Genomic DNA, 18,745 nt, shown 5'->3' on the forward strand with positions numbered 1-18,745 from the left:
CCAAAGAGGTCGCGGTTAGCCCAAAATAATCTATTTATAATGATGTATTTGAGGTTTATAATTTTAATACAAGGTGTTTAAAAATGGATCCCTGCTATAATATTCTATTCGAAAAGGGAAACGTGTCGACGCTCAAGCGTATGTTGACGATTTCGAATAGGTAGGTTTATCATTGAAACTTTCGATTCAAGATGTAGTCACCTTTGACCACAGAGTACTTTATACATATACTGAAATAGAGTAGTCACTTTCTCGTGACCTACAGCGACATCTAGAATGCAGTGTCGGAACTAAGGAGTTGAAATCATCATCATCATCATCATTGAACAGCCTTTGACATTCACTTTGAACAGCGACCGGCGCGTGGAAACATAATTAAAAAGCAATTAAAAAATCCCCCAAAATATTTACATTGTTTAGTCAAACTTTTGGCCATCAGCTGAAATAGATTAAGGGGCTGTTTAATCATCCATTGATTAGTGTTAACTGACGGTGTGATTTTGTTTTGTTCGAATACACGGAGACGGCATCACATCTAACCGTCAGTTAACACTAATCAATGGATGGTGAAACAGCCCCTAAGTATTTAGCCTCTTCACCGCCCCATTCGTCTAGTCGTAACTGCTCATGGAATACCTCACACGCGCGCCGGTCATAACCGAGTATGACCAACATTCAACTCGAAATTAATCCTTCTGTAATGGAATATAAAAAATAGGCCAAGTGCGAGTCGGAATCGCCCATGAAGGGTTCCGTAGCAGCAAGTATCATAATGTAAAACTTTCCTTTCCTTTAGGTACTTTACGATTTATGACGTATTAAATAAAACTACTTACTAGATCTCGTTCAAAGCAATTTTCGGTGGAAGTTTGCATTGTAATGTGCATCATATATTTATTTTAGTAGTTTTATCATTCGCTTATTTTAGAAGTTACAGGAGAGGGGGGCACACATTTTACTACTTTGAAACCTCAATATCATTTTGGAAGACTTATCCATAGATACCACACACGGATGGGTTTGATGAAAAAAAAATTGAGTTTTTCAGTTCTAGTATGGGAGAAACCCCAAAATTTATTGTTTTTTTTTTCTATTTTCGTGTGAAAATCTTAATGCGGTTCACAGAATACATCTACTTACCAAGTTTCAACAGTATGGCTCTTATAGTTTCGGAAAAAGTGGCTGTGACATACGGACGGACAGACAGACAGATAGACGTGACGAATCCATAGGGGTTCCGTTTTTTGCCATTTAGCTACGGAATCCAAGAAATCGAGTTGATCGATTGGTCCCTGATTGCGTACAGATAGCACGTCACTTTGTTTTGTGGCGGTGAAGAGGTAACTGGTGGATGATTTGAACGTTTCGACCGCTCGGTCGAACGTCATCCCACGTTCATTAGCACAACGGAGGGACAAGTCTCGCGAATTTTGATCACATTAGATTAAGGGGCTGTTTCACCATCCATTGATTAGTGTTATTAACTGACGGTGAAATGTGATGCCGTCTCTATTTGGTTTGTTCGAATAGACGGAGACGGCATCTCATTTAACCGTCACTTAACACTAATCAATGGATGGTGCAACAGCCCCTTAGCATCGGTATTAAGTTTGCATAAAAAATTAACTCTGAGCGTTATCTCTTTCAATAAACTTGCCGTAACGGTAATGAGGCAAAAACGCGGGAAAAACACTGAATATTTATTTAACTTTCCTGGTGCCATACAAGGATTTTTGAAGTACCCTACGGTAAATTTTTAGGGTTCCGTAGCCAAAATGGCAAAAACGGAACCCTTATAGTTTCGCCATGTCTGCAGGGCTACTACGAAACTCCAAACTCGAAGTTCGTGTCGTGCGGTCCCTCTTGCTCTTTTGTTAAATAGTATAAGTGTCAGAGGGACCGCACGAACCGAACTTCGAGTTTCGAGTTTCGTAGTAGCTCTGCTGTCTTTCTGTCTGTCTTTTTTTCTCATCATTAGGGGGTTGCTAAAACGATTTTTCGAAAGTGCAAATTTTCATTGAAATCGAGCGCCCCCCCCCCCCCTTAAATCTGAACCGATGGGTGGAAAAAATTTGAAAAAATTCAGAATGGTAGTAAGTATATCAAACTTACAAAGAAAACTATACGGTTAAGTTTTCTTGAGAATTAATGCCTAGTGCCTACCCCAGTATGCCAGCCCACCTTAGGATGTTGGGCTACCGAATCAAATTTCTATAACACTGATATCTTCACACGAAAATCCAGGCCGGGCCCTCCTGGAAAATAACCCTAATACGCCAACGATGAAAACATCAAGTTACAAACCTAAGTAATTACTTAATTAAGTACCTACTAAGTAAAAGCATGTGTTTAACTCTCACGGCTATTATTGTTTATTCAAAATGTAATTGGATGTACGTTTGTAAGTCTTCTAAAAATATTTTTCTATTTCAATACCCACTTCTATCGCGACTCTAACTGAGGCCGCTCGCGATCGCAATCAAATGACAGTTTTTGTATGCGAAATCTGTCATTTGATTGCGATCGCGAGCGCCAGCAGGGCTACTACGAAACTCGAAACTCGAAGTTCGTGTCGTGCGGTCCCTCTGACACTTATACTATTTAATACGAGAGCGAGAGGGACGGTATGATACGAATTTCGATTTTCGAGTTTCGTAGTAGCCCTACAGAAACGTTAGGCATACGGCCTCTGGTTAGGTTTTTTTTCACAGTAAATCCTACTAATATGATAAATGTGAAAGTTTGTGAGTGAGTGAGTATGTGTGTTACTTCTTCACGCTGAAACGGCTGGACGGATTTGGATGAAATTTGGCAAAAAGTTAGTTTATAACCTGGATTAAAACATAGGACACCTTTTATCCCGATATTCCCACGGGATATGGATAAAATTTTAAAATAACAACCCCTGGGCTTAGTCATGAAATTTGGTATGTAGGTTGCAGGACGTCTGGAATAACACATAGGTTACTTTTTATCCCGATATTCACACGGGATTGGGATAAAATCTCGAACTTATATATATTTCTTCTTTCTTTCGTTTCTTTCTTTAATAACCGCTGGGCTTAGACATGAAATTTGTTATGTAGATAGCTGGACATCTGGAATAACACATAGGCTACTTTTTATCCCAATATTCCCACGGGATAGGGATAAAATCTTGAAATAACAACCGCTGGGCTTAGACATGAAATTTGGTATCCTATATATAGCTGGACATCTGAAATAACACATATGCTACTTTTTATCCCAATATCCACACGGGATAGGGATAAAATCTCGAAATAATAACAGCTGCGCTTATAGTCATGAAATTTGGTATGTAATAGCTGGACATCTGGAATAACACATAAGCTACTTTTATCCCGATATTCCCACGGGATGAGTATAAAATCTTGAAATAATAACCGCTGGGCTTAGAGTCATGAAATTTGGTATGTACCTACTCGTAGATAGCTGGACATCTGAAATAACACATAGGTTACTTTTTATCCCAATATTCCCACGGGATAGGGATAAAATCTTGAAATAATAACCGCTGGCCTTAGAGTCATGAAATTTGGTACGTATATAGCTGGACATCTGGAATAACACATAGGCAATTTTTTATCCCGATATTCCCACGGGATAGGGATAAAATCTCGAAATAACAACCAGTTGGCTTAGAGTCATGAAATTTCACATGATTGTTTTTAATGTAACGTCAATGAAAACCACGATTTAATTTTCGGGAATTCCCATGGGAGTTTTCAAAAATCCCGAAATTTCAATTCAGCTGCTGGACCTAATGATTTACGTGTGCGAAGCCGCGGGTAAACACATAGTCTAGTCTAATACCTTTAAAGGAGCAATTCTTGTACATTATGTATTTCTTTTTCCCCTCATCCTATAACATGTGACAGTGACAGAAAGAGGTTGTGAAAACGATCGTGATTCTAAGTGTTAAGCCGAGTTTAGACTTGCAAGAAAAGTCGAGCAAGTTGCATTACATTGCGAGGCCGTAAAGCCAACGCGTTTGTAGCGGTCAATCGAGCGCCGCAATGTATAATGCAACTTGCACGATTTTTGCAGATTGCAGATTTGCAGGTGGTAAGACCTTGTGCAGGTCTTACTATCATCATCATCATCATCATCAGCCTATAGCAGTCCACTGCTGGACATAGGCCTCCCCCAAAGACCGCCATTGCGCCCTGTGCTTGGCTAGACGCATCCAGCTTCTACCAGCAGCCACCATTTACCACCATCTTGCACTGTTGTGTTTCGGCGTGGAGAGTAAGTTAGCCGGTGAAATTACTGGCACTTGAGGTATCCCATCTTAGGCACTAGGTTGGCAACGCATCTGTAATACCCCTGGTGCTACAGATGTTTATGGGCAGTGGTGATCTCTTACCATCATGACACCCACTTGCTTGTTTGCCATCCAGTTGAATAAAAAGAATATTACAATTTCCAGCTGCACTCCAATATGGACACTTTTTTCCGTTGGTCCAAATCAATACAAGTAGTGCTAATGATTCTGAGTAAACCTAAAGTTAAGTACTAAGTTAGTTTCTGAAAAAAAAAAGTAAAAGCTTGAGGTCCCGTGGGTTCGATCCCCGGTCGGGGCAGATATTTGTATGAATATTAGGAATATTTGTTCACGGGTCTTGGATGTTTAATATGTATTTAAGTATGTATTTATCTATATAAGTATGTTTACCTATCCGTTGCCCAGTACCTATAGTTTGTACGTAAAGTTGGTGTTTATGCTGAATCTAGACAACATAAAATGACTTTTCAATACATTTGCTTGAAAAATTCACTTTCAAAGGATACATGGCTAAGTTCATTTTACCGGACTAATGCGATTTATTTACAGTTTTTTTTTAATTCTCCATTTTAAAAGTTTACAAGCAAAGAGTGTTAAATGACAAAAATGAAAAATATGGACTTATACGTAGAACATTGCAGTATATAAATATACAAAACTAAGTAATGAATTTGCAAAATTGATTGTAATTATTATAAACTGTAATTTAATTACCTCTAGTGTTTAACCGCAGCTTCGCATGCATAAACCATGAACCAGCAATGGAATTAAAATTTTAAGATATTATGCAATTCCCATGGGAATTTCCAAAAATTTCACACGTATCACTTACTATTTGTAGTGTACAATAAAGTCATTGTATTGTATTGCATTTAAATATAAAACACCCGTGCCAAATTTTGATATATCTGTAATGTTTAAATTGTTGGGATTTTATTCCGATCCTGTTAGAATATCGGGATAGAGGTTACATTTTTCTTATTCCAGACGTCCAGCTATCTACATACCAAATTACATCCCAAACCTGGCATTTTAGGGTAACAAAGAAAAAATTCCATGGGAATTCCCTAAAATTATGTTGTGCTCTTCATTGATGTTGCACTAAAAACATCTGTGCCAAATTTCAGCAATCTTTAGCAGTTCCTTGTATGATTATGGAACCCTAAAAACGGCTGAAGTGATTTTAATAAAACATAGGAAATGTGTCAGGAATGGTGATTTTTAGGTTTTTTTTTCTTTGCAGGCATCGGAGTTGCAGGCTCTTCCAAGAGCCACGTACTCGGCGACAGTGCGCAGTCTCCGCGATTCCCAGGAGACCAGGAGACAGGACGGTGCTCCACTCATGAGGAATACCTACCTAAGATAGGAATACGCAAGCAACCAGTAAATGATCGCCGATCTAAAAATTGCTCCCATAGTCTGCGTCTACGTGACCTACCGGGTAGTTGTGGCCTTTAGTGAAGTGCAGTTTAAGGTCTTTGGTACCTTTAAAATACTGAAGGACCCCTTTAGCGTCTTTTCAATGTAAAATCAAATCAATATAATCAGTGAATATATATTTGTTATCATCCCCGACACACATGCCACTGCCAATACTGCCATTGTCAATCAAGTGTCAATGTCAGTCAAATAATTAAGTAATGTCATAGAGGAGCGAGGAGGGGATGATTGTCAATTCCTTTTTTTTACAACAATGGCCCTGAATGCCAAGAAATTAGGAATTCAGTGCTGCCATGGCTAAATATACGGCATAGACATTAATTTAAAGCCACTTTTACACAGCGCGCCCTGTGGATCCTTTTTGTATAATGGGCGCTCTACACTTAGTCCGCGGATCACGGCGCGATTTCGCGGAGCGAACTTGCCGCGAATTTAACAACGACTCTACACTCGCAATGGTTCGCGGTATTTTCACAGTTATGTTCGCAACGTTAAATGAAATGGACGTTGAAGTAGCTGTTGCTGCGTCCCTAACTTTATGCGCGTTAGCGTACTACAACTATGTACATATTAAAAATAAAACGCAAATTAAGAAATGGTGGAGAAAACGAAGGTGGTGGATGACAAGTATCCATCGAAATCGATTTTTCACCAATTTCACAACGACGGTGCAGGTCCAAACACTCGAACGACTCGAACAATACTGACCGTCGCGGACTGCGAGTGTGGAGTCATGCACGTTCGCGTCGCGTTCGCGCTTCGCGCTCCCTTTGACGCGGGACAAAAACCGACCAAAATTGGGGAACAAAGCGCGAAACCGCGAAGAATGTGCGAAACGGCTCTAACTTAGCGTTCGCGCCCCTTCGCAGCCATTGCGCGCGATCCGCGGGCTAAGTGTGGAGCGGGCTTAACATAAATAAAGTTCATTAGTTGGATTTAGGTGTATTTACTAGCCAGTGTTTCTTATAAAAGAGTACTACCCAGTCACAGGTTATATTATTTAAATCTCCTCAATAAACATAAAATTAGCACAAAAACTCATGGGAATCTAGGATTTTTCGTTTTACTTGACGCAGAAAGCTGGAAATCGGCATGTAGATTGCTTGGGGAGTGTAGAGGAGCATTGAGAGTGGTTTTCAAAATTCCCACGGGAACGGGGAAAAACGGAAATTTTCGTTTTACTGGTGGTAGAAAACTGAAATTTTGCATTTAGGTTCTTTGTGGAGTGTAAGGAAGCTATAAGAAAGCATTTCCCAAAAAAATATTACGGGAAAGGGAAAAACGGGATATTTCTTTTTCTCTCTTATTTATTTTAAAAATCCTTTTTTATTCGAAAGAGTGTACTCCCGAGGTGGTCCTATTGTCATCAAATCAGGATCTGATGACGGGATCACAGGGAAATCGAGGGCAAACTCAAATTTTGTAGGCACGCATTACGGCAACAAGCAACAATAATAATCGCTGTCAGTGTGCCAAAAGTGCGCTATAGGTATGTAGGTATGTATGTAAACTCTTTCTGCACATAAAAATAAAAAATAGGTCTTAGGGGCTATTTCACTATCCATTGATTAGTGTTAACTGACGGTTAAATGTGATGCAGTCTCTATTTGTTTTGTTCGAATAGACGGAGACGGCATCACATTTAACCGTCAGTTAACACTAATCAATGGATGGTGAAACAGCCCCTTAAACTATCAAACCTAACCACAACGATTACTACCAACAAATAAAACAGGGCTTCCCAAATTGATTTGTCCTGTGACGCCCTTGGGTGGGACCTTGCTATTTTTTTTAATGTCCCCAAAAATACTTACCAATTTAAGAACTACCCTAGTACTAGGTTACCAAAAAAAACACTATTTAGACATTTAAAATTTATATTTAGTACTAAATAAAAATGAAATCAAAACATAAGCAAGAATAAGGAGAGATCGACACACACACACACACACACACACACACACACACACACACGCGCGCGCGCAATTGATAGCAACACATAGGAAACTGAGTATTTATAATAAAATAACATTGACGTACAATTATTTTTAAATATTTTTCCTGTCGCTAACGTTCGTCTCGTCACGTCGCAGCATACGTAGCCAATTTTTGGTTTATTTTTAAGTAAAAATTGGTCGGCACCTAATTGTTACTATCTGTGTCAACAAAATTGATCTCCTTTTTAATTGTTTAACGTTTTAAATATGAAGAAGACAGCAGCTCCGGGGCCCGCGGTGCATTTAAAAAAAGCACTAATCAATCAGTACTCGTGCATTGGATTGGGCCTTAAATCAATCTTTAGCTGGCAACTCTATTGACCATAGACATATGCGATTCCATTCTGCGTTTGACGGCTCGTTCTTTTTCTTTCGGCCATTATCGCCGAAAGTTTGGTGTTCGCATTGTGTCACGGATCTGTTCGTGGCCCTTAGATCACTTATATAAAATCCATTCAAGATGGTGCAGAAGAAGGTAAAAACTATGTGCGTTTAGATAATTATTATATTTTGTGTCGATATTTTGTAAAAACTTGTACGTTGCCGAAGTATTGTGGGGTGGTTACTTGTTTTCGCGTGACATTATTTTCGTGTGTACTATGTTACTTTTAAACCAATTTCTAAGTTATTACTCGATTATGCTCGGGTCATGCTTGTAATTATTTTCGGGATTAATTAATCTCTAGTTTTGATACTTAGCGTCTCAAAACAGTTAGCGACTTAACCTCAAAGACCATGATGTAGGCGAACACTTAGCCGCGATGGCCGCGCTGTATTGTATTACGGATCGTCTAGATACTCATAATTTTATTTAACATTCCAGCCCAAAAAGAAGGTCGGAAAGAAGGTCGCGGCTGCACCTCTGGTCGTGAAGAAAGTTGAACCCAAGAAGATAGTAAACCCACTCTTCGAGAAGAGAGCCAAGAACTTCGCTATTGGTAAGTCTTAAATCTAAAACTATTTATTTACTTATCGAGTTTGAAATACAATGTGTTGTATTTAAGTTCCATAACCTAACTTTTCATGTGGTTCTATTGTCCAAGCTAGAGAAACTACTAAATTATTGAATTTGATTTCATTGTTCCTATGGTGTCAGTACAAACTGGTAAATTGTTTCAATTCAATTGCACTGTCTTGCTAATTAAGTCTCCTTGTTTCAAATTATTGGACTTTGGAGGTTATTGCAAAATGTGGAACACATTGTATTTTGCACTCAAGTGTGGTGTAATGGACAAAACCATGTGTTTGATGAAGTTATGATGTCATTTCTGTGTACTTCGTGATTTTTGTTTAAAAATCTAGTCAATGTTGTCTACAAGCTCAATGACCCTATGGCATTTAATAGTTAACTAAAGGCAATAAGTTCTTTCGGCCGTTGTGTTCTGACATGCACAAATTTGTTTGTATCTTCTGTAGACATGACAGAAATAGTAGTTTCTGGCTATTATTTTGTGGTGTGGTTATACTGTATATCCCAGTAATTGTTGCCCGAATATACAACCTATATAATGCATGACCTGCTAATTTGTGTTGCACGTTTACACAATATAATTATTATACAGTACACTTGAAATTAATTATCAGGGTATGAATTATTAGGTATACATTGAGGGATGTAATAATATCTGGGACACATGGTAACTATTGTCATGTTTGTAACTTTTTCATTGGCCAAAGAAAGGCCCATTAAAAAAAAACGATAGATTCCAAGATGCTAATCTCTAGTCCACAGGAAAGTCTGCTTTGATTTCAAATTCAGTACACAAACTTGTTCTTGTCATATTTTCTGTATGCATTTGTCATGTGGCCTATAGCTTATGAAACTATGTTTTTTTAAATAGCACATGGTTGCTAGACAATATTGACCAAACTTTTCATTAATTTCCGCAGTGGTTTTGTCCGTTGAGACCTATTTTGTTATTATATACTGTCCATGTTGGACCTTAATGATGCAAAAACTTATACCGAAATAACCATGTGGTTACAATATTATACGAGCTTTTTAACACTGATTGGTCCTAATTGGCTATCTATTGCATATATAATAATATTTGTCAGTGAACCATAATAAAGATCCTCATGGTAATAAACAAGAATCCACCAGACATTGCGTTCAAACACAGTGTAAAGGTTGCACTGCACTCGCTTGTTTCTTGGGAAAGTTTAGTTGTTTAAGCCTACAGGTTCAGCATTGATGAATCAGTCAAGACTTACCTTTAAATATAGGTGGCAGTTGTCTCGGAATACAATTATGGCTTATGTTAGACCAGTGTTTTTCAACCTTTGGGTTATGACCCCTGGGGGTCGCGAAGCCTCTTTAGGGGTCGCAGAGCCCCTATTAGATGATGGGAACACTACTTCAGTAAAAAAAAAATATATATTTATTAAGTAAATGCGTTAACTAATTATATTTGTCACAAAATAAAATACATGAAAAAAAGCAATGGGTAGGGGGTCGCGAAATATTTATTCATACGAAATGGGTCCTGTCGTGAAAAAGGTTGAAAAACACTGTTAGACCATATAAAGATTGATACTTAGTTGTATTATAGACATGGGTTTGTTTAATTACATCTCAGCTGTATTAATTAGGTGGGTCATTCTACTTTGAAATGCTCATTTTCTTTGTGAAAAAATGTGACTATCCATTTTGATTTTGTACTTAGCTTTAATTATTCACGTTTTTCTATCGCAATACAACAAATTGATGTGAGAGCTAGTTTTTACAAAATATGCATTTTAAACAGAGGCATCGTAAGCTTATGTGCAAATCCAAGCACCAAGATGCCACAACATACCAACTCTTAGTCAACTCTTCTTAGTAATGAAAAGATAATTTGATTAAAGTCCCATATTTTGACTGTACTGATCCTGGCAAAATTGAACTAAGAACTGGCTATGTAAATTTAATCAGGATTGGTAACTTCAAAACAACACATTTCATTAATGACTATAAGTATTTATTCATGAATAATTATTATATACAGCCTTTGTCCAACTTACAGGTCATAAATACTAGTATCCCTTTTGAACCCAGCCAATACAATTGTGCGGGTTTAATTACATTGGAATTTGAATTTGACATGGATTGTACATAAGATCCACTGTCATAACTCTTACATTTGAATTTTGAACTTGACATGTATTGTACATAAAGTCCATTTTCGTAACTCTTTTCATACTCGGCTGGGTTCGAAAGGGGTAGAAGATTTCTATAAACAAGTTAACATTTCAATAAATATCTACATATCAGTTTCATTCATTAAAATGTTTGTGGCGATGCGCTGCGCGAACAGAATACGACTTGTTAAACTAATTTTGGGTGCGGTTAAAGTACAACCTGTAACTGTAGATATGGAATGAATAATAAAAATAGAAGACCCGATAATTTAAAATTAAACCCTCGTGTGGTCCTAAGGGTTTCAGTTATCAGGTTTTGCATTAGTGTCCTTCATTCTGGATCGACATGTACAGTCGAACAAATTGAATCAGGACCCAGGGTGGAACCTTTTCATAATCAATTTCACTATGATTTGCTTGTCAAAAGTATGATATATCAACATGACATTTGTAGCACAGAGGTTCAATTTGTTCGACTGTATAGGTCCTCACACTAACTAACCGCACCTGTAATTTGAATGATCTTGTGTTGTCTTATGTTGTGTGGTCATAAATGTTGTCATTTCATTAGTTACAAAACCACATGGTGACATAACCTCATTCGGCTTAGCGATCTTTTATCATCAATCTCATGCTTTTGCGAATTCTTTATTAATTAATGTCTAATAAGGTTTATGGACAGTAGGTAGTTTTTAATTCCGGTTGTTTCTTGTTTTGCCCAATTTGCACATTGTATCTGTATAGCTGTAAATATACTAAGCTTTTGCCCGCGGCTCCGCCCGCGTGGTATTCGGTTATCGCGCGCTGTTCCCTCGGGAACTGCATTTTTCCGGAATAAAAATAGCCTATGTCACTCTCTGGCCCATAAACTATCTCATTGCCAAAAATCACGTTGATCCGTCACTCTGTTATGGACGGACAAACATACACACAAACACACACTTTCGCATTTATAATATTAGTATGGATTATAGTTTAGTTAGTAGACAACTGCCACAGACTACAGCAGAGAGACTGCACTTGTGTTGCCATGCTAATAATATTTGTAGCTTCCGTAACAGAACAAGTACAGTCACCAGCACCAATATCTGACAAAACAAGAGTGCATAAATATCTGATACGACTCTATTTCTAGGGCTGGAAGGACGTGTCAGATATTTTTGCACGCTCCGCTGTGGCAGATATTAATGCTGGTGACTGTACTACTGGTATATATAAAATATAAGAAGCTACCATACAATGGCTGACCGGTAGTGTATTTTTCAACCTCAACTTTGCTAGTCTTGATGGAGCTATTTTTTAATTTAATTGAAAATATAAGATAAACCAATATGCAATAGAAAGCAAGCAAACAGGATTGTGATCTGATCTGTGATGTATTCCCAAGATGACTGTTAACGCCTCTCTCACTTCTAGGCCAGGATATCCAGCCAACGCGTGATCTCTCCCGCTTCGTGCGCTGGCCGAAGTACATCCGTATCCAGCGGCAAAAGGCGGTGCTGCAGCGCCGGCTCAAGGTGCCCCCACCAATCAACCAGTTCACGCAGACCCTCGACAAGACCACAGGTTGGTTGATTAAAGACACTAGCAGTAAATTAAAAAGTTACTCTGGTTTTCCACCTTAAAATTAAACTGTTTTGTTGGCAACTGTTTTCATTTTACTAAAATGCATGGGAATTCTCAAGAATTACATTGTAGTTTTCATTTTTATACTGGATGATGCACACCCATGCAAAATGTCGTCTCTCGACTTAGCAGTTAAGGTTTAAGAATTTCACATGGATCCTGTGAGAATAGTGGGAAAAGAAGTGGTCTAAGTAACTACTGCTAGGTTTTATTAGATGTCTCACTTTTTGTAATACACCCATGTATGGGAAACAAATGATAATTTCACCTAATTTATATTCTTTACATGATGAATACATAAATGCAACGATGAATAATCTATGATTATCAAAATATATACGAGCTTTTTAACTCTGATGTGAACACCGCCACAAATACTGTCTTAATGACCTTGTACAGCAACTGAAGATGAACCAATGTTCTTTCAGCCAAGGGTCTGTTCAAGATCTTGGAGAAATACAGGCCTGAGACCCAGGCCGTAAGGAAAGAGCGTCTAAAGAAGGCCGCCGAAGCCAAGGTATGGAAACAATTTGTTATATAATTAATTATTCATTTAATTTGATAGTTGGTTTAGTGATATCTTATTTGTAATCCTATTTAGTAAGTAACTGCCAAGTCTATCGCGCTCTTTCTTACGCGAAAGGGTTGCAAGGAAAAGGTGGCATTCATCTCTTAACTTGTCATAGTTTTAGTTTTACACTGTTGAGACCCCTGAGTGTAATAGGTACTAAAACAGTCCTGAAGACAAAATGTCTTTTCTTTATTTAGTTAGGCAACAACGAGCGCTTGTGAATGAATGCCAATGGTCCAAAACAAATTTTTATTGAGATGAAGCTGGCAAAAAAACGCACCAAGGTTTTTTTTAAACAAATTAAAGTAACATTAAACCAGCTTTGTTGTAATCTCGTACATGATGCATAAAAAAACATTCTGATGGCCATGACGACCTCTAACCACCAAGATCTCTGATGCAGCACCGTTCTAGAATATTCCACAGCATTCCAGAACACATTATTGACTGTTCTTCATCCCGCAGGTTGCCAAGAAGGATGAGCCCCTGCCCAAGAGGCCAAACACCATCCGCTCTGGCACCAACACTGTCACCAAGCTGGTCGAGAAGAAGAAGGCACAGCTTGTCGTAATCGCTCATGATGTTGACCCTATTGAGGTAAGGGATCATTTAGAAAACTGCTCCTTATCAACCAGAGCTTCAGTTAGCATCCTAACTGCCAGCTCACTCTCTGATAAGCTGAGTGGTAAGCAACAGTTAGTCTGAAAAAAAAAAAGTTTGTTGAATTATAACGTTGCCCAGTAGTTTGTTACATTGAATTTTTAGGTATTACATTGAAAAAGTTAAAATATATTGAAGAATGTAGCGATGATGTAAGAATTTCTTCACCTGAGGCTATGGAACTAGATTTCTATAGCTGCATGAAGATTATTGACTCTGAGCTACTAAACCTGCTATTACACCATTGATGGCGAATTTTTATACAATAAACGCTGGAAGCACTGCGCAAAGTCTACTTATAGTGCTCGGCCGCTAGGAAGTCAATCCTGACACATCGCACAACTCGTGAAGTTCCTGCTTATTGTTAATGTCAATCAATGAAACAAAAAATGCTATACTCGCTACTCTGTCTCATGCAACAAGTAGGCATTGCAATTTTGTCTGATTCATATTGTTGATTTATATTCAGAAACTTCATAGTTTTGCAATGTGTCAGGATTTACTGCGTAATGGCTGTTGACTACGGGCACGATGCCCAAAATAAATACATCCATCAGTTAGATTACCATAAAATAATGGACACATTTTTTTTTAGTCAATTAAACAAAAAAAAAATGAAGATATAGGCAGTTAAAGTTCCATGTGACGTGCAACTTGAACTGGCTATAATCTTCATAATTTTTTTGAAGTGTTGCATGACATGTTTTCATGGTCGCAGTCGCACTCTCGAACTTTCATGCGCTTCATCGTTGTAATTTTATGTATATTTTATGACAATATAACTGACAAACTAAATAGTTTTTTTTAATATTGTTTTTTTTATTTTAATTTCATTTTGATAAGAGATGTATATTATTTTAATAGAATATAAATTTTTACCTGGGTAACGACCCAATGAGGGTTTTCACAGTGGTGAAATATCGCTAGATGGCGTTAGTATCGATCGAGAGGTCCGTTTGACGTTTGCTCATGATTGGTTAAAAAACTAAATAAGCCAATCGCATGAAAACGTCAAACGTCAAATGGACCTAACGATCCTAACGCCATCTAGCGATATTTCGCCTCTGTGAAAACCCTCATTGTATTGGTACCTATTTTTTGAAATACTCTAAAATACCAGAGGCTATAATGCTGTAAAAAACTGAAAACGTTGAAAGAAAGACTAAACTATTGGTCATAAATCATTTTTATACCCCGAATGTCTTATTCCAGTTGGTGCTCTTCCTGCCCGCTCTCTGCCGCAAAATGGGCGTCCCCTACTGCATCGTGAAGGGCAAGTCCCGCCTGGGAGCCCTGGTGCACCGCAAGACTTGCACGTGCTTGGCGCTCACACATGTTAGTATTATACCTTTACAGTATGTTGTAAAAACAGCGGTCTTGTTCGCGTGCTCACGATCCGGGTACCTATTGTCTAAAGCAGCGTTACCAAAAATAATGTGCGAGGAATATGTTTTCATTAACCAACAGAAACACATGATTTGCCCATCCTCGCTTCACTCGGCTGTTTCCACCAGAGATGTGCTGTGCGAGGATGTGTCAATGAAGCGTTTCTATTGGTCCATGAAAACTCGCATAGTGATGTAACGAATATTGGAATTCGCATTCGCGAATATTTGCATTATTTCTCCATATTCGCATTCGCATTCGCAAATGTTTTGCGAAAATAAATATCAGAAAAAAATACAATTATTTGATAATTAGTAGGTTAATCAAATTAATTTCTTTTGTTTTTCATACAACAATAAAATAAATTAACCTCTTAATCACATTATCAGTCTTCACTTAATCATTTGGTATTATTTATTTACTTCGCGATGTATCCGTATAAACTCGGTAATTCTCGTAACAAAATACAAACGGAACGCACTTCGTTCGAACGAGACTGCCATAGACACTTGGCGCCAGAACGAAAAACTGAATATTCGCATTCGCGAATGTTCATAAAATGACATTCGTTACATCACCACTCGCAACACATCCTCGCACATCTTTGGTGGAAACTGAGCTTTAAGCTGAGTTTAGACCTGCAAGAAAAATCGTGCAAAGTCTGTTGTTGTCCATGTTTAATACATTCACTGTCTTCGCCACTGGCATGTGTCGATACGTCCGTACATTACAGGTAATGCACAAAATGCACAGAGCAGTGGCAGAGCTAATTTGTAATGCACACAGTGTTAAATACGAATTAACGTGAAACATGTTATTCCCATGGACAGTGTCCTAGCGTTCACGTCTCGCCTGAAACCCTCCCTAAATGATGATCATGATATTTGCTATCTGAGAGCCATGCTGTCAAACCTTCTACCACCAATAGAGCTATCTGACGCCGCCTCTCACCACGCTCCACGCTCCCCCCACAACCAGTCTACAATCTCTGACTCCCGCAGGTGGAGTCTGGCGACCGCGCGGCTTTCACCAAGGCGGTAGAAGCCATCAGGACCAACTTCAACGAGCGTTACGAAGAGCTCCGCCGGCACTGGGGCGGCGGCGTGCTCGGCAACAAGTCGAACGCTCGCATCGCAAAGCTCGAGAAAGCTAAGGCACGCGAGCTGGCGCAGAAACAGGGCTAGGCCGAATAAATGTTAAGACGTAGAGATTTGTTTTATTTGGGGAACTTAGGGGGGTGTGCCTCATGCGTGACTTTACTGGTACGTCCATTGATTTAAATAATGCAGATATTCTTTCGATAAATAGTAAACTGTATTACGCAGTATATTATTCGGTTATCGCGCGCTAGTTCCTGTATTTCTACCAGATAACTGAATATTCGGCCATTTTTACGCTCGAATAATCGCCCAATATAAAGTAGCCTATGTTACTCTCGGGCCCATAAACTATCTCTATGCCAAAAATCACGTTGATCCGTCGCTCCGTTACGGCGTGAAAGACTGACAAACACAGTATGGATTTTTACTCTTAAACCACATTTAGATTACCAATGAAAATTACTATAGACATTACATTACTTAATCATTACTATGGGGACTGTGAAAAGAACGGTGCACATTGCTTCGGGACAGGGAAACTGTTAATGTCTAGTAAAGGTAAAGAACAACACTTTTCCAGGCATAGTGCATATAGTGATCACATTAATGTACACAAATATTGGACCTTGCTACATTTACAATATGGTACAAAATCAATTGAAGTCATTAAAAATTATAATTGTTTTTGAATTAATCCCTCATAGGTAAAAAACCCACCGCCAACGAGGAGCGAGCGAGTAGGTGGTTTGTCGCAGGGCGAGTGTACAATTATAGTGTGAAGGACGATAACTCCACTGTGGAATACAGTAGAGCTACTACGAAAATCGAAGTTCGTATCGTACCGTCCCTCTCACTCTCGTATGAAATAATATTAACGTCAGCGGGACGGTACGATACGAATTTCGTAGTAGCCCTATAGGTGCGCCCACATGCTTGTCGCTCAACGCTCGTTTCCAGCGATAAATCTGGTCACGTGACCGTATTTTGAATTTCTTGCGACTCAAAAAGCAGCGTCAAGTCGCCGCCTCGAACAGCAGCGTCAAGATGGCTGCTTACAGGAATGATCTTGGTCTTGGAAGCTGATTTCTTAACCTCCTGGCAGTCGTGGCAGTGGTACAAATAAATGAAATTGGCGTGAATGAAAAGAAAAAATGTGTTTCATCTGAAATAAGGGCTACCTTTTTCGCGCTCATCAGTTGGCGCCACTGCAGACAAAGGTCCTGCCTGCTTGAGGTTGGTTGGTTTGTTGTTACGGGCGTGAAAACAAAATTTACATTTAAATCATATTTAATACCGTTACCATAATAATATCGAGCATGCCAGTGTTGTGTAGTCCGTTTTGTCAGAAAAAAGAGGACAAAGGTTCCCGAAAGACAAAACAGTTGCCCCGTAATGCATATTTGCCGTAATTTTCAGCATTATCGCTATATGTCACGTGACCAGATTTGATGCGGGAAACGAGCGACTGCATGTGGCCACGCCTTAAGCTCGCGGCACGAAAGTCTAGTCTAGATCGTTACTGCGCAAAAAAACAAAACGGTATCGCAGGGAACTGGCCCTGCCTTACGGAGTCCAAAATTCGAACTTCATATCTTGCCATCCCGCTTACGTTAATATTCTAAAATACGAGAGTGAGAGGGACGGTACAATTCGAATTTCGTAGAGTAGCCCCCCTGAGCGATGCGCTGGCCGGGCTGGTAAACAAGTGCTGACGCTGACTGGCATCGCGACTGTCACATTCGCAGAAATTAACGGTCACCGTAAGCATTTGCAATGTACAAATGAAAACAATTAGGTAACTAACAAAAGTACAGAACATTGCTATTAACGAAAACAAACTGTATAGGGGCATAGTTAACTTTGCCGTTGGATAACTGTTGTCCCCACTCATCGATATAGGTCGTGGTTAGTTTACCAACTGCAAATAAGTTCGTAATCCCAACAAAGTAAATATTTTGTGACGTTTGTTTGTGACTAACTATAAAACGGTATTCAGACTTCTTATTAATCAATAATGCTATAAGAGCTAACCTTCATACTAAATTTCAAGTTACTAGGACACTGGACTGGAAGTACCTATCCTGGAGTTTTGAATCCCCAGCTTTTTTTTGGAAACACCTATAAGAGAAGTTTCCCTGCCGGCCGCGCGGCCGCGTTAGGTATTCGTTTGCTAATATTGATATAATAATTGATATTGCTGTCTTTATCGCTCGTGACATAAGCGCTCGCAGCCGTCCCCCCCCATGCATTCCGCAACGACGTCCGTAATTTATATCGAGATAGCTGCAGGCTTTTCAAGATTTGGGCGGTTGAATTTTGGGTTTCGTTATCCTCATAGTAAACGAAAAGTATAGCACAAAAATCAATGATATTTTACAATCAAGATATTCATTATATTTTCTATGCCTGTGGTTTTTCGATTTTTGTAAAAATGCTTTATTAGTCGGTAATTCTCGTGCAAAGTTGACATCTTCTTTTTGTCGACTTGTGAGCTCCTGTAATTCTGATATTACACATTACATACAGAATCATTAGTAGT

The 18,745-nt window shown here is 38.8% G+C and overlaps 1 protein-coding gene and 2 non-coding genes across 3 annotated transcripts; all 3 read left to right on the forward strand.

Annotated features, from left to right (window-relative positions):
- Positions 1-8,098: 8,098 nt before the first annotated feature.
- Positions 8,099-16,312, forward strand: RpL7A (ribosomal protein L7A). Its single transcript, XM_074094875.1, has 7 exons — positions 8,099-8,218; positions 8,567-8,681; positions 12,280-12,429; positions 12,918-13,006; positions 13,526-13,657; positions 14,933-15,055; positions 16,108-16,312. Exons 1-7 carry the CDS (start codon positions 8,204-8,206, stop codon positions 16,288-16,290), a joined length of 807 nt encoding a protein of 268 aa, XP_073950976.1. The 5' UTR covers positions 8,099-8,203; the 3' UTR covers positions 16,291-16,312.
- On the forward strand, positions 9,685-9,760 carry LOC141441266 (small nucleolar RNA SNORD36). The gene has a single exon (XR_012452785.1). It is a non-coding gene; the product is annotated as a small nucleolar RNA SNORD36 (small nucleolar RNA).
- Positions 12,772-12,852, forward strand: LOC141441272 (small nucleolar RNA SNORD36). Its single transcript, XR_012452787.1, has one exon. It is a non-coding gene; the product is annotated as a small nucleolar RNA SNORD36 (small nucleolar RNA).
- Positions 16,313-18,745: the final 2,433 nt, after the last annotated feature.

This window comes from Choristoneura fumiferana, chromosome Z (genome assembly GCF_025370935.1).
Source record: "Choristoneura fumiferana chromosome Z, NRCan_CFum_1, whole genome shotgun sequence".
Taxonomy (NCBI): Eukaryota; Metazoa; Arthropoda; class Insecta; order Lepidoptera; family Tortricidae; genus Choristoneura; species Choristoneura fumiferana.

Coding starts and splice junctions, on each gene's coding strand:
- RpL7A (XM_074094875.1), top strand. Junction 8,682..12,279: donor AGCCAAGAACTTCGCTATTG/GTAAGTCTTAAA, acceptor TCTCACTTCTAG/GCCAGGATATCCAGCCAACG. Junction 15,056..16,107: donor CGTGCTTGGCGCTCACACAT/GTTAGTATTATA, acceptor TGACTCCCGCAG/GTGGAGTCTGGCGACCGCGC.